Source organism: Stegodyphus dumicola, chromosome 6 (genome assembly GCF_044657685.1).
Source record: "Stegodyphus dumicola isolate Sdum_Otavi_A_Nest chromosome 6, ASM4465768v1".
Classification (NCBI taxonomy): Eukaryota; Metazoa; Arthropoda; class Arachnida; order Araneae; family Eresidae; genus Stegodyphus; species Stegodyphus dumicola.
The window spans coordinates 230,514,307-230,530,389 of record NC_140773.1 but is presented as its reverse complement, the minus strand read 5'-3'; the positions used below and the strand labels follow the sequence as shown (position 1 = coordinate 230,530,389).

Genomic DNA, 16,083 nt, shown 5'->3' with positions numbered 1-16,083 from the left:
AAAACCAAAACTAACTCAGCCTGAATTAGGATTTCACCCTGAACATAACACACTTGCTTCTATGCTTTAGCCTAGCTGGACTGCAGCCTACCTGTTCCTTGTTTCTTACTGCAAATTTATACAAAATGTTAATTTTTTGGAATAGGCACAATTAATGTACCAACTTGATTGTGGCCTCAACATTTTTGTTGAAATAAAAAATCTGATGTGTACACTACATGCCTCCCATGTACAGAATATTAAATTATATGCATTTTTCTCTTGCAATTCATTTAAACTTATTCGATTGAATTAAATTTACATCGCCGATAGCGCATAAGCCACAATACAATAAATGTACTCTTTAAAATTCACTTGTTTACCATAGCGACACTCTGACGTCAGGTTCACTAAATAGAGTTACATTTCTTTCATATTATAACTCACAATGCACAAAATTTATAACATTTGAAGAATTATCTAATCGTTGCCACATGTTCTATTCAAATATTATAATAAATCTAAAACGATGCATAACAGAAATTAAGCAAACAAAACAAAAAAGAAACAGTTTTTCACAGACCATTCAGTATTTTTCATTCAATTAATTCAGTTCTCCCTTCGCGACAAGACAAAAATGCATAAAAACTCAAAATATCTATATTCAAAGTTACGAAGTAAATCTCCTCGAATAAATTCCGGAATGGATTAAGCATGATTTAATTCGCAATAATAAAAGAAGGCGTTATCTTTGTTGTTGCGAAGCTTAGTTTCTCTAGATTGGCAACAAATCTGTTATTTTGTAAAGTTACAAACATGGCCGCCATCGCAAAAATAATTAGGCTTAACAGCACTTAAACAACTTTCAAATTGTTGGTAACTCTAAAAATATTGCATACAGATTTACTAAAGGCTTAAAAACCTTAACCGGAAAATAAAAACAACATAATTCAATCGTTTTTAAAGAAAAAAATGCATAATTTACAAACATATGAGAGTAAAGAAAGTGAGATTTCTGAGCCGCGTAACAGAGTGTATATACCTATTATAGGTCTTTATCTTTGTTGTTGCGAAGCTACGTTTCTCTAGATGGGCTATAAATCCACTACTCTGCTGTTTCAAATGTAAACAAGCAATGGCTACCATCAGAAAAATTATTAGGCTTAGCGCACTTAAACAACTTTAAAATTGTTGATAATTCTAAAATTATTGCATACAGATTTACTAAAGGCATAAAAACCTTAACCGGAAGATAAGAACAACATAATTCAATCCTTTTTAAAGCAAAAAATGTACAATTTACAAACACATAAGAATAAAGAAACTGAGATGACTGAGCCTGGTAACAGAGTGGATATACATATAAATAAATTTATATACGTTTGGCGCGGCCGTTTGCCACCAAAATACGAGGTGCACATGTACATGTTATAGCAGCCCTATATACAAAATTTCAACGTTCTGAGGCTACTCGTTTTTGTGTTATGGGAGATACGTACGTATAGACGCCACGAAAGTTTTCAGAATTCATTGCAAATCAGTTTTATAATTTTTTTGGAGGAAAAGAGTCTTTTATTCTGTCCTTACGTACATATGTCACGCAAAACCATCGTTAAATTGCATTCCATAGCAGTCATAATGGGTAGTTTCGTTGAAATACGATGTCCGAAACTTTTCGCGATTACAATATACAGTCAAAAGTCGTTAATTCGGACACCCATAATCCGGAATGATCTATAATCCGGACCTCAAAGCTAAAAACTTCCTGCGCATGCGCCGCGTTGGCACATGCGCACAGGCGTTTTACGCGTGCGCGTAAGACCTTGACTACTGCGCATATGCGTGTGCGCAAGTGCAGAATACGTTTTCGCCTGCGCGTTTAATGTATAACCGACGGTGTAAGCTAAAATTATTTAATTATCTATTTCAGTTAATGTTAATGATTGCGTTGTTGCTTAATCTTCGAATTGGATGGCGCTTATTATTTTTTGCAGACTGTAAGAGCAATTTTATAAAAGTAAACTTGAACTTTGGATTATGTCAAATAGAATTTCCGATGCTGGAACTTCCAAAGGATCTACAAAACGAAAGTATGTTTCGATGTCCAACAAGCAAAAAGTGGAATTGCTGCAAAAAATGGATAAAGACATGAAGAATGTGACAGAGAGGTTAGTGAAAACGAAAAAAATTCGATTGACAAGTTAGTCAGTATCCTCGGCACAGCAATTAACGGGACTTGAACAGCGGAACTTTGTAACTGAACAAGAAATTATGTCTGTTTATAGAATTAAAGAGAAAGTATTATCACATAAAATGAAGCAACTTAAACAACTTACATTGAAAGAAATGTTTAATAAAGTAAATAAATATTAAGCTTTTTTTTTTTTTTTTTTTTTTTTTTGTAAATTTTGATACCCTTTAGATCATAATTGTTCTTTATTTCATAAATTACGGTTTCATATTTTTAATTTTAGAATTTCTGCATGCCATCTTACGAAATTTAAACTGATGATCTATAATCCGGAAAAATCGATAATCCAAAATCGCCGAAGTCCCGACGAGTCCGAATTAACGACTTTTGACTGTACTTCCTTTTTACTTCGTACAACGAAGTAAAAATCAAGATTTAATCTGCCTCGGCTGCCAGCTTCCTATTTATTGTGGAACGGTATTTCAGCATTCTATGCATCAAAATTCTTTGTTTTTATTATATATATATATATATATATATATATATACACGCAAACAACATCCCACTGTTTAACAGATGAATCCAAGTTTTAGATCCAAATACATCCAAAATTACGATTAATTAATTTTACATCCAAAATTACGAGTGATGAGTTCAGCTTTTAGGTACAATAAAGAAAATAATTATAAGGGGAGAGAACAGGTTGGGCATGCAATGTGAGCTGTTCAAGATAATGTGGCCTGGAAACATAGAGCGGCTTGTTTTCTTTGATAGTGCTTAAAATGCTGAAAATCTTCCAAAAAAGGTTGTACGTAATCGAAGAACTGATTATTTTTTAGATTGCAGTATTACCGGATGCAATTTATTCCATTAATGGTACAGATGGTGGTGATTATCAAGCATGCATAGTGCATAAGGCATGTACACGAGCATCCTGAGAATAAACTGACATTAAATTGAGCAAACTTTGTTCTGTAGGACGGTAAAATAAAATTTGGAATAGGATCTATGTTGACCTTATAATTTCTATTTTACAGTAAGGAAATCTTTTTGCCGAATCCTATATACCTCTATTTAGGCACATCTCTATATTTATTAGGCTTTATTTTAAAATATTTCTGTGTCCATGCACCACATTAGGTACCGGGTGCGATTTTTTCACTCAATCATTCGGCTTGATACGCTACTCAAGTATGACTCTCGTGTGTAGAGATAATTTTAAATCAAAAAGTTACTCCCATCAGCAAGATAGCATTTAAAAGGAAATGATTTATAGCACCATGTAAAACATTTGAAACTATATAAGAAACATAAAATTTTGTTTCTTAATTAGTAAAGCAACAAAGTTGTTTGGCATAGCAAAGTCTTTTTTTTTTTTTTTTACTTATTACGTGCTCCTCCCTTAGGTTCTACACGGAAAGGAAGAGATGTCCCATGGAGGTCTTTTTAAGGGAAACTGACTCCTATCCACGTTACACATGGGGAAAACCATGAAAACGCCCATGCGAAAAACCCGTTTGCTGGGATTCGAACTACCAGTGTTCAACAGCTTTTACCACTCGGCCGCGAAGTTCGAATCCCGCGAACGGGCTGGCTGCATGGGCGTTTTCGTGGTTTTCCTCATGTGTAACGTGTATACGAGCCAGTTTCCTTTAGAAAGTCCTCCATTCCTACCTTTAGGCAGATAGCCCTCGTGTGCTTTGCCGTAATTGAATAATCCAATCCAATCCACTCGTCCAACAGAGTGTTTGCGTCAAGAGCATAAGGTTGTTGCTTTGCTAACTTAATGTTTTACTGTTGGGTGTTTCTCTTCTGTTTTAATCTAAAAAATTTGACTACATCCCTGAATTCAGCTCTTTGGGGAGGTATAACAAATTCATAGATATAAGTTTCCACTGACATATACTGATATAAGCGTTTAATCGCATACTGTTGTTATTCGCTCAAACTTACAGCTAGGATGGCGCTGCGAGATCAGTAGACATTGGTCATTCCTGCATCCATTGTTTCAGTAGTTGTGTTCGGGAATGAAGAAGTGGGGCGGGGCTGGCGCCGGTATAAGTTGAGCCATTTCAGGAACAGCAGTCGTCGGTGGGTAAGGAGTGCCCTAAAAAGAAAGAAATAACAAAAATATAAAATCTATACTCCTCGGACGCTTCATTCATAAAATTATTTTCAATTTTTAAGTTATGAGTTTGGATTAACTAAATTTTACAAGATTTGATGATGATGATGATGTCGTGTCTATGACAAAGTGCAATTATATAGCCCCGAAGCTGTCAAAGACAGTTTTTGCAACCTCGGCAACTCAGTATAAAGTAGGTCCACTGGGTCTTCTTCAATGCCGATGTTAAACAGTCTGGCCTGGATTGCTGGGCAGCTGAAGATGTGATGGCGAGACAGTGGGATGTCATCTGGGCAATGAGGACAAATGTGGTTACAAGATTTGAAAATTTTCTTTTAAGATGGTGAGAATCGTAAAACAAATATCGGTACTTACGTATTAACGCAACCACCTTGGCAGAAGAAAAGATAAAAGTTGCTTATCGGATACAAGTTGGTTGTTTTCGTAAGTTTTTCAAAAAAATTCTCGAAGTATCGATAATTATTTAAGTTGGAAAATGTTATCAGCGTTTGAAAAGTCGACAGACTTTAGCAATTTCAAGTAAAAATTTTGATTTTTAAACAAGGATTACGTGACATATTAAAAAAAAAAATAAATAAAACACTTACATTCGTCCCCAAATTTTTCTGTAATTCCCCCCCCCCACTATTATTCTCCTCGGGCACACAGCGATACGTTTTCTCTTAAAAAATTTAAGTGAATTGCACAGACTTGACATCACTTAAACTTCGGCAGCATCGCTTATCTGCCAATCGCATCTCCTCTTTGTTCGCTTTAGAGACTTTGCTACAAAATTATTTATTCCTGAAGAAATTTTACCGCAGTTTCTTCCATCGTTGCCAAATTCCACAAGCGCATATTTTGAAATTAAGTTTTTTCACGATATCCCGATTTTTTTACAAGTCGATAGAATACAACAAAAAGAACGCATGCCAAAATGGGCCATATTGCTTAACTGAAGGACTGTTATGAGTATGGTTGCCTAACGAATCAATTATGCGCATGGTTGCCATAGTATGGCACATTTTGAAAATTTGGCGACTTCTGCTAAGGTAGATGCGATAACACGTAAGTACCCGAATATCTAATCGAGAGGGCGATATCCCTCCATATATGTTCTTAAAATCATATAGAATATTTATAACTAGCAAAACTAAACTAAACTAAACTCAGTGGCGCAACAGCCCTAGCTGGCCATGGCCTGGAGTACCCGATATCTGCTAACTGTGGGCCCCGGGATGCAAGCGCATACACCCTAGACTAGTGGCTGAGTCAACCTTGCCCAGCCCGGGGATCGAACCCCGGTCCTGTGGTGCTGCTAGCCACTGCACCTCATAAGCAACGAAATTATCTACTTTTAAATCCTTTTGCATGATAGTAGCTAAAATATAAATGAAGCATAGTTCTGGTGTTGCATGGCTTGCTGTTCAATATGCTCCTAACTTGCTCACTTAACCTTTCGGTTGCTGTTGAAGCATGGATTATGTATGGTTTCATTCTGTTTGCATCAATTGTAAATTTGCATCAGTTAGAAATTCCTTTGCTTCCTTCAAATGCTGTTGTAACTCCATATCTCTGGTCGATTTTTCTCGGAATTTGTTGAACTTATCTCTTTCAAATCTTATTTATTCGTGTTTTACAATTACGTTTACTGTACTGTCATATGAAGGAACATTAAAGGGGTCTTAATTTAATAGTTCTAATGGTCTGTTAATTTTCTAACTATTGAGATATCATTGCTCTTCTTACGAATGAAAAAAAAATCTGTACTTACAGTACCTATAATATAACTGTATTTGCTTTTGCCATAGATACATCCGTTAATACCGTGTCCACCTTCAAAAACTAACTTAATGACTAACTTAAGAATATGGGAGCATCTAAAACTCTGCAAAGCCAATAACCAAAGCAAAGAGAAACTTCAAATAGAGTAGTTTCCAGAATGAATGGAAAAGTGAGGTAAAAATGGGAAGGTAAAATAATTTGAAAACATATAGTGAATTTTCTGGATTTTATATCTGCTCTACATGACTTATTTTCATCGGATATGAATTATTTTTTTGAATGACATCACATATTCAGTAAATGACGTTACTTACCGTGGGATGGCACTGAATTGACTGCTGAGGGAGGTAGACAGACGACGGATATATCACATTGAAATTTGCCTATAATAATAAAAAAATTACCTACATTTTAATTCATTTCATATACGTATAATGGTAAAAATATTTAATGCTTCAAAATTTTTAAGTTATTGGAAGTACAAACAAGTCTCCGCCGTTTTTTATGATTTATTGTGAAAGACCGGTGCATTATGCTTTATTCAAAGCATTGCCCACTGCTAGTCACTACTTTTTCCATCTTTCTGGCAGCATATGGAAGAACGCTTCATCTTTCGAGATTTTTCACAAATCACCTTCATGGTATCTTCATGTGATATTACGCGTCAAAATGTCTGACGCATGGCTCAGACAGGCCATGCGTCATCAATCGAAACCATTGTCATGTCTGGAGTAGTAGTGGGCTGAGTGCTTGGCTCAGTCTCATCAAACTGTGTTCGGTAGAGAGCTCCAGCAATGGTTTTGTTCGGCTTGAGCAATTCATAATAAATGACATTAAGTTGATCCCACCATATACAGGACACGATATTTTCATGGTTATTCAACTTGGCTGTCGATGTTGAAGCACTGCCAGGTGGTTCCCATGATTTTTTCTTCTTTGGTTATTGCAGTGGATTCATTTTTTTTTTATTAACAGTGACTACACAATACAATAAAACCTTTTCGTTTATGCCGAGCAAGCAGCATTTCACGTATAAAAATCAGCGCTCAACGTTTCTCGGCTTCAGTTCACATGGAACCCAGTTTCCTTGTTTTCGAATCATTCCCAATAATTTTAAACTATGTGAAATTGCTTGTTGAGTTACTCCTAATGTACATGCAAGATCTACTTGCGTTTGTCACAAATCTTCGTCCAATAATGCTTCCAGTTCCGTATCTTTGTACACTTTCATCCTTCCACTATGTTCTTTGTCTTCAACGTTAAATTTACTGTTCTTAAAATTTTCAGAACACTTACGACAACTTCTCGCGCTTGAGGCAGCCTCACCATATGCTTCTACAAGCAACCGGTGCGTCCCAGCTGTAGATTTCTTCAAGTTAAAGAAATAAATCAAAAGTTTCCGCAAATAACGCTGATTCGGCTCAAAACTTAACATAAAAAAAATAATAACTAAATAAAAAAAATATTATAAAATCCCTAATATTTCAAAGTTATGTCTTTAGCAGATGTCCAGTCTTATGATATGATGTTTTATTTCAGACAGTTTAGTTTTAACCATAACTTACTAGTGGCGCCATTTTTTTGTCAAACGGCACAAAGACTTATTTGTACTCTTAATAATGTTACGTAACAATGCCAACAATAGAAATTCGTTATTCTTTCTTAAACATTTCTTAAGAAAAATAAAACTTTGTATATTAATTTCTCCAAATTGCAGATGAAAAAAAATACAACAAAAATTAATTCTCAAGCTTGATAACTTGAAATATTTTGAAGATTCCAAGCATGGGCGTAGTTGGGAGGGGAAGCAAGTGCACCCCCTTAACGATCAACTATTTTTTATTAACAACATTGTGCCGCGATGAAATCTAAATTTATCGTGTGTGTAGGACTAATTGCAATATATTCAGCTCTGCTAGAACATGTAGCCAATACTTTACAGTCCAAAAATTTAAATATTCTACAATATGCAGACTACATAAACAGAATTTTAATGACTGTAAAAGAACATCATAGACCAACAGATGTTTTATGCCAGAAAATTCTTTCTTTCGCAAGTGCTGTGGCTGAGAGCATTGGCAATGAATTGCAAGCACCGAGAATTGTAAAACTGCAAAAACATCGTTCAAATCCTCCAGCATCTACAACCGCTGAATTCTGGAAAAGGTCTCTTACAATCCTTTATGTGAATTCCTTAATACTATCACTGGAAGAAAAATTTGCCAGCATTTTCTTTGTTGTTATTACATCCTGTTGCTATGCTAAAGATGCCAGTAGAAAAATTTAACAAAAACGCGGAGTGCATTCGCGATTTTTATAATTTGAAAATTTTTGACAGAGAGAGAGAAAACTCTGGTATAATTTCTGGAAAACAAGGAAACTAGAGATCGGCAACATGAAGGAGTTAACCATTTCCGGCACGCTACATTCAAAGTCGGAGTTTTGATTTTTAAAAAAAGGTAGGCAGTCTAATTAGGCCTAGAGGAGTACACAAGTAAAATTTTGTGAAAATAGCACTTATCGTCTTAATTCTGTGGGTGTGCCCAAAGTGGCACACTGATTGAACAGAGCTTCGAAAAGAGTGCTGAAACGAGCATTGTTGTCAATGAATTGACCGATGAGATGCGGAGAAACAAAGAATATAGACTCTCAGTTGTCCTAGATTATCGGTGAGCCCGGTCTGGGCACACCTAGGGTTCGTCGTTTGATTTTAGGCAAGATTTCAAGGTCAAAATTTAAAACTAATATAGAATAAGGAGATAACATACAGCCAAAAAAATAACATGGAAATTTCTTTTCAAACAATTCTTTTTATACCCTAAAAAAAATCTGGAAGATTTCTTTGAAAAATGAGGGTCTTAAAAAACCAAACATGGCTAAAATATATGGACTGGTTTGTGTTGAGCTGTCATCTGCTATAAATAAAGAAGGTTCAGAGTAACCTATAGTAATCTATAAATCCTTTTTCATTCAATTTTTCTATGTGCACAGAAGGAAATTTTTAGGTGTGTCCAGATCGGACACACTGTGCCGCAAAGGGTTAATTCTTATATCTTTCTCTCAACCAGGTACTATGTGTATTATTGAGCACTCATTAAGTACCTTGCACAGAGTTGCACTTGGTTGCGCTCTACAATGACAAAGAATCGCTTAAATGGGATGTATATGTTAAGTGTGCATCGAAAGCTTGTTCAAGAAACAAGAATAGAAATAGAAAAAGAAGTTTTAGAACGATTTTAGTTCAGATAGCAGAAACATTGTTGTAATATAAATTAAAGGCCAAGTTAAAAAATGTTAAGAAGTCTCTTTATTCCTATCTCCCATATTTCAATGATCTGTTTTAACTCATCTTTTTCAGTTCCGCTATTTATTTGTTTGTTTATTCGACTGTAGCAATTCATGTGAGTGCTATCCTAAAGGGAAAGCTGTCTTCCAGTTCAAGTAGTTCAAAAAATCTTCCCATTGTAAACATCAAGCCAATAGTTAATATTTCTAATGTTAGTCTTTCAGAAGAACAAGAGAGAATTCTAAAATATAATTTTAACTTCTCACAAACCTGTAAACCCTCGATTCCAAAGATTTTGGCTCCTATCGAAAAAGCTTTCAAGTTCAGTAAAGTTTCAGATTCACAGAAAGAAATGATTAGGCATCTTATCGCTCATAATGTGAAATTCAATAATAAACCTTTGAAACCAAATCTAACTGCGAGAGAAAGAGCTACAATGCGTGAAATTCATTCTAACCCGGATATTATCATTTCAAAGGCCGACAAAGGTGGCCAGATAGTCGTCATGGATAAGAACACTTACATCGATGGTGTCACTAAACTCTTAAACGAAGGACCATATAATCCGATCCCTAAAGATCCTTCACCTTCGGACTTATCCAAAATAAAAACTGCGATCAAATCTTCGCAAATCATTTCAAGCAACTTAAAACATTCGCTTATCCCATCTGTTGCGAATTGTGCCAGATTATATGCTCTTCCCAAAATTCATAAAAGTGGTATTCCTTTCCGCCCTATTGTATCAAATTTAGGTACTGCCTCGTATCCATTAGCTAAATATTTAGTTTCTAGATTTTCCACTCTATTAGACAATAACATTTACACCATAAAAAATTCAATAGAGTTTGTAAAAAAGGTTAAAAACATTTCTCCTCGTAATTTACTCATGGTTTCTTTTGATGTAAAATCATTATTCACCAGTGTCCCAGTGGAGGGTGCATTAAGATGTCTAGAAACCAGACTTCGCGAATTTCATTTCTCTTGCATCGAAATTGATGAGCTAATTTCTCTCACTCAACTCTGTTTGAAACAGACACATTTTGTTTTCCAAAATAAATATTACAAGCAAACTGAGGGATTAGCCATGGGAAGCCCCCTCAGTCCCATCCTGGCTGATATCTACATGCATTATTATGAATCAAAATTGTTTGAAACTTTAAACTTCCCGGCATGGTTCCGCTACGTAGACGATACTTTTACCCTGTTTGAAGGTAATAAAGATGATTTAAATAGAGTTCTTTCAACAATGAATTCTATTGATCCTGCTATTCAGTTTACTTTTGAACTTGAGACTTGCAATTCTCTTCCGTTTCTCGACATTCTGGTCACACGTAACATATCCAACTTCAGTACTACAGTTTACCGTAAACCTTCATCGGTTTGCCTTCCACCACACTTTAAATCATGTCATCCGACTAAACAAAAGTTAGCTTCATTTTATTCCTATGTTTTCCGTGCTCTTCAAGTTTGCTCCTCCAAACTAGCCCTTGATGAAGAACTAAATTATTTAAAAGCAATAGCTATTGACAGGGGCTTTTCACCCAACATTATTAATCAAGCAGTTAAAAAATTCTCATCTCAACACACTAAAAGCCACACTCTTATTTTAGGAGATTATAAAAATTCTATTGTCATTCCCTTCTTTCCATCAATTAGCTTTAAGTTGCACATATTTTGCAGAAATTTAACTTTCGGGTTGTTTACTCTCCCATCAATAAAATTCCAACTTCTATACTCAAGGACCCCATTCCGGATATGAATTCCTGGGGTATTTATAGGATTCCTTGCCAGTGCGGTTTAATTTACATTGGCCAAACTAAGAGAGCCTTAAAATTTCGCGTCAAAGAACATGAGGCATATGTTAGAAAAAAGGAAACACAGAAGTCTTCTGTTGCTCAACATTGTTGGTCCGAAAATCACACTTTCAATTTTTCTGCTGCCAAAATTATTCAAAAAACATCTTCCATTGGAGAACTGGATTTTCTAGAGGCATTTCACATTCATAAAAATCTTTCTGTTCTAGTTAACGATCCTAATTCCAATCCAAATTTGCCTTCGGCTTTTAGAGAAATTATGTTTTAGTTCTGGTTTCGCCAACAGATGGCGCAACTTGCTTATTCTTGTCCAGGCTTTCTTATCTTATCTAAACATTATTTCCTATCTTGTTCATTTGCGGTTTTGCAGCTGAAGATGATGGTTCGGTAAAACCATCGAAACTAGTCCTGTGAAAATTTTGTAAATTAACGCTGATTTTTGTTGTTTGACTTCTGAATTAGATGTAAAAGATGTTAGAAGGTTAAGATATAAATTTCTCGTTCAACGATTGTTTCAATCGTGAATTTAAAGAAATACAACTCATTTATTCGTAAAAGTTTTGACTTAAACCTGATTGCTCATTAGTAAAATTTGAAATAATATTTAATTAATGAAAGGAAAGTAAAAGAAAATGGTTTAACGAATGAGATACATTCCGCAAGAGAAGAAGAGGAAGAATGACCTTGGCTGTTTGCATTAGCTGTACATAAGTCACGTGATCTCTGAGGTCATCTGCACTGTTTGTTTACAAAAGGTATACATAAGTCACGTGATCAATGAGGTCATCGGAATGTATCTCATTATCATCTACGTTCTTTACTTATATTTAAAACTCAAGAAAAAAGCACTTTTCGTGTGGCAGATTTTGTCTTAAGCGTTTAGAAATCCTAATTTTATAATATTTATTGTGGTAGAAAAGTAGGGGGGAACTCACCTGAGGGTTGCCGTACGTGCAAACACTTTCAGGGGCACTGAAAAATGTCACGCCATTGGGATATGTCAGAGGAATCCCACTGGGGTAAAGAATGGTCCCATTCGGTACGACAGGGGTTGGTTCTGGATAAAAATATCATGAAAATAATATTTAGAAATTAAACAAGTTACATCAATACATATGATACATTAATATATACATTAAAAAATAAGCATCAGCGTGTGAATTTTAGATATCTTCTTGGTAATCATAAACTGTAACTAAATTTTAGATAGACAGGCAGCGAATTATCGATAAATAACAACTGAAAATTAAGAGGCGTATATAGCCTTTATTTACAGTTAATAAGTAAAAAAGGCGTATTTTGTGTTTACAACTCAGCTAACTATTCGTGGTGATGTAAATTTAAGTAACAGTGAGTTTTCAAATAAACTAGTAGTCAAAGGCGCGTTCAGTTAACGCGAAGTTGGCTCAAAATTTAACCGGCGTGGATATTCACAATTAGCAATTATAATGCGAGGCTGCAGATTGCAAATCTTATCTACCAACCTAGTAACGTGGCCTCGAAAGGCAAAACATGTTCATTCTTACAATCCGAAATCCTAACCCTAAAATACAAGTGAACTAAATTTGTATTTTGCATTCTGCCAAGGAAACGGTACGGAGAAGTGACAGTAAAGATCCAAAACATAAAATAACTGGTTAAATAACAAAATCGAACCTTATTAATGGAATAAAATAAAAATACTTTATGGATATGAATGAAAGTTACACTAAGATTCTGCAGAAAATTTCTTACAGAAGCCTGAATTCTGAATTTATTTTATTACCTAATTCATATTTTGTGAAACTTTAACAGAATTTAATTAACAAACCCAGCGATTCCAAAGCGAGCAGTGGCAACACTGTGTCAGAAAAAAAAAAAAAAAAAATTATCTCCAAGTGTGCAAGACTATAATCGGAAATTCTAAAAAGATATGCGGTTTTTTAAATATTTTATAATTTTGCTGTTGAATCGATTTTTATGTGGCATAAGCGCAAAGAACGTAATAGTTACAATAAATACAGTAAACACACAAAACTTTAATAATAAAAAGACAAAAAAAAAAGTTTTGTAAAACCATCTTAGTAAGAAAACTGAACATTGATATGTTGAACTGAGAAAAGACTGGGGGAAAAAAAATGTATGCCAACACTTAATGCTACATCAGGAATTCTAAGCATACACTGCTAAGCTGCTTTTAATTTCTTTGTAATTTTGCCGTGGAATTGTATATGGCGCAAGTGCGAAGAAAAAGATACTTAAAGCTAAAAAAGAAAAAAAGAAGAAAAAAAAAAAAAAAAAAGAGTAGTAGGAGTGAGTGTAAGAGCTGACTTTTGCACAAAGTTATAAAAAGTTCCTTTCTTTATTAATTTTATTATCTGATAAAAAGTTAATAAAATGTATTCTTACACCAAGAAATAAAACAAAATGCTGAAATTTCCTCAGAGATATTCGTACAATAGTGCAATATCTTACAGTAGTTTAAACTACTAAAACGTTAAATAGAACACAATTCAAACCACAGAGAAAGATAATCCGATCTCACCGCGAATTCGCTACAATCAGTAACAGCAATAAGTAAACAACTAAACTGAGATGTTTCGCTCCGCCTTTTTAGAGCTTTTTAATCATGCACGAGAACATTCTGATAATTTTTATTTTCTCGAGGTTTCTGGAAAGCAAAAGAGTAGAATTACAGTTACCGCTAACACACAATTGCATTTATTCAATTTAAATATAAATTATGAGATATCTATTTATTAAATGCGCTTGCTCCTGTATTTTTACTTTTTCGGCATAGCTTTCTCTTAAAACTCGTCACGCGATGCATTACACGGGGAAATAAAACAATTTTAATTACAGTTCTACCAAAAATAGCTAACTAAATGCAAAATCCGTAACAATATAAGCTCAAAAATATTTTCTAGGTTCAAAAAATTGTATTTCCGCAGTAGTAATCCGATGTTATTTTTGTTACTAAGCCAAAATATAAAAAAAACAGAAAACCCAACCATCTTCCTGTCTAACTATTTAACTACTATTTCTAATCTGCTTTCAATCAAAATCTAATTCTATTCACTAGCGGTTCTCTGTTGCACATTTTATTTCATGAAATTTTTCTCAGTAACTCCAGGTTGGGGGGGGGGCTGAGGAACTCTACATGTCATATTTTTACAAGATTAGGAAGAGATTCGACAGCATTTTAAAAGATAAATCATTTCATTCATTTTATATTTATTTCATTAGCAGTTCTTTTCCATAGGCTTTTTACTCTTTTGCATTTCTTGGCGCCTCTCCAACATAAATATACACATCAATTCCACAGAAGCCGTTACTCCCAAACCGTTACCCAGAACAGAGCCATAGAGAAAACTATTCAGTAGTTTTCCCTTTCGACTGTTTAGTGTGTAAGATATTTCTCCCGCCTTTTTAGCGTGACTTCGTGGTGTAGTGGTCAGCACACTGAGCCGGTATTTCAGAGGTCCGTAGTTCGATTCCCGGCGAAAGCGGTTGCTACTTTTCATGTTTCTTGCTTCCAAAAATATACCTAATGTCCATACAAGTGAACATGCTGATTTTTAGTGAATCATCTTCTATTGGAATTGGACTAGTCAACTGGGAGCAATTTTATCCCCTGTTGCTCTTTCGTTAGGTGTAAGGAATTAAAGATACTGACCCCAAGCGGGGCGTAAAAGTACACGGGCGGTTCTTTGCCAAAGAACCTCCAAGGCCGTACTCTTGCGATATCATGCCTAAATATTTAAAAAAGTCATTGTAAGTAATCGTCGTGAGTACTTTTTGTACAATTTGTCAGTACCTAGTGAGTACGGGATAAAAATTTTATTAATCATTGAGCATTTTTTTTTTTTTTTTTTTTTTTTTAATTTGGGGTCGGCAATCTTAGGAAAGTACGCGGGCAGCCAATGGCCTACGAACGGCCTTGACCCCATGCGTACTTGTTAAGCTGTGATCTGCTAACTAGTTCGATATCTGAAATTTCAGGGTTTGATCCTCCGTGAGGGAATGATGAATTTTTCACCAACTCCTGCTTCAAAACTTTTAATATCTCTATATCTTGTATCAAAGTCACGCGTAGATTTTTCATAATGAATGTATTTTAATTAGTGTAAGACAAAATTTAACATTCGTAATTTAATATTCTAATGTCTTAAAAAATAATCTCGAAGTGTAAAAACTTAGCAGAAATTATACTGCACATATGCAAACCGACGACTGGCCAAGAAACTACGTAGGTGGATCCAAATAAATAAATTACAAGTACATTGAAAATTATTGAATTTGAAAATTATTGTGGAGGTAATACTTTATCTCTCGATTTTAGTCAAATGGCACTAGTTGTCTAGCAGTGGTTGCGAGGGTACGTAGAGTAAGTTCGCAGACGTGTCAGAGGGAATGAAACGACAAGATGTTTACAAAAGTGGTCTCGCGTAGACAAACAGCTTTTGCATTAGTCATAGAGACGGCGTTGGCTTGGAGGTGCAGGTCATGATTCGTTATCCTGGTCCAGTATCTGGAGTGTGGCCATAGCGTTACTGCCAATCGCTGTTGTGCCATTCTGACAAGGTTAAGTGAAGCCATACAACGCAAGTGTCCTGGCATGTTGAGTAATGGTATCATCCTTCTGCATGGGAATGCCCGCCCCCATACTGCAGCCAAGCTTCAAGAATTGCTGCAAAAGTTAAATAGGAAGTCTGGAGATATATATAGCACCCAGTGACTATTTTCTCTTTCCAAAATTGAAGGAACATTTGTCTGGAATGAGGTTCTCTTCACACAATGATGTGAAAACAGCCACTGAGAACTGGCTCAGTGAACAGGGACGTAATTTTTCCCAAGCCGGGTTAAACACGTTGGTCCTGCATTCAGATAAATGTATAATAGATATGGTGATAATGTGGAAAAA

General features: G+C 35.1%; 1 protein-coding gene across 2 annotated transcripts in view; it reads right to left on the bottom strand.

Moving 5' to 3' along the window:
* Positions 1-16,083, bottom strand: part of LOC118195160 (protein boule-like) — a 67,351-nt gene that overhangs the window by 4,154 nt on the left and 47,114 nt on the right. For both annotated transcript variants that reach the window (XM_085819638.1, XM_035366416.2), the window contains 3 exons: positions 12,116-12,237; positions 6,395-6,463; positions 4,124-4,277 (listed from right to left, as the gene is read on the bottom strand). In XM_085819638.1, coding sequence (XP_085675764.1) covers positions 4,179-4,277; positions 6,395-6,463; positions 12,116-12,237 — 290 coding nt within the window. In that variant the 3' untranslated portion in view covers positions 4,124-4,178. The remainder of the gene's footprint in view (positions 1-4,123; positions 4,278-6,394; positions 6,464-12,115; positions 12,238-16,083) is intronic.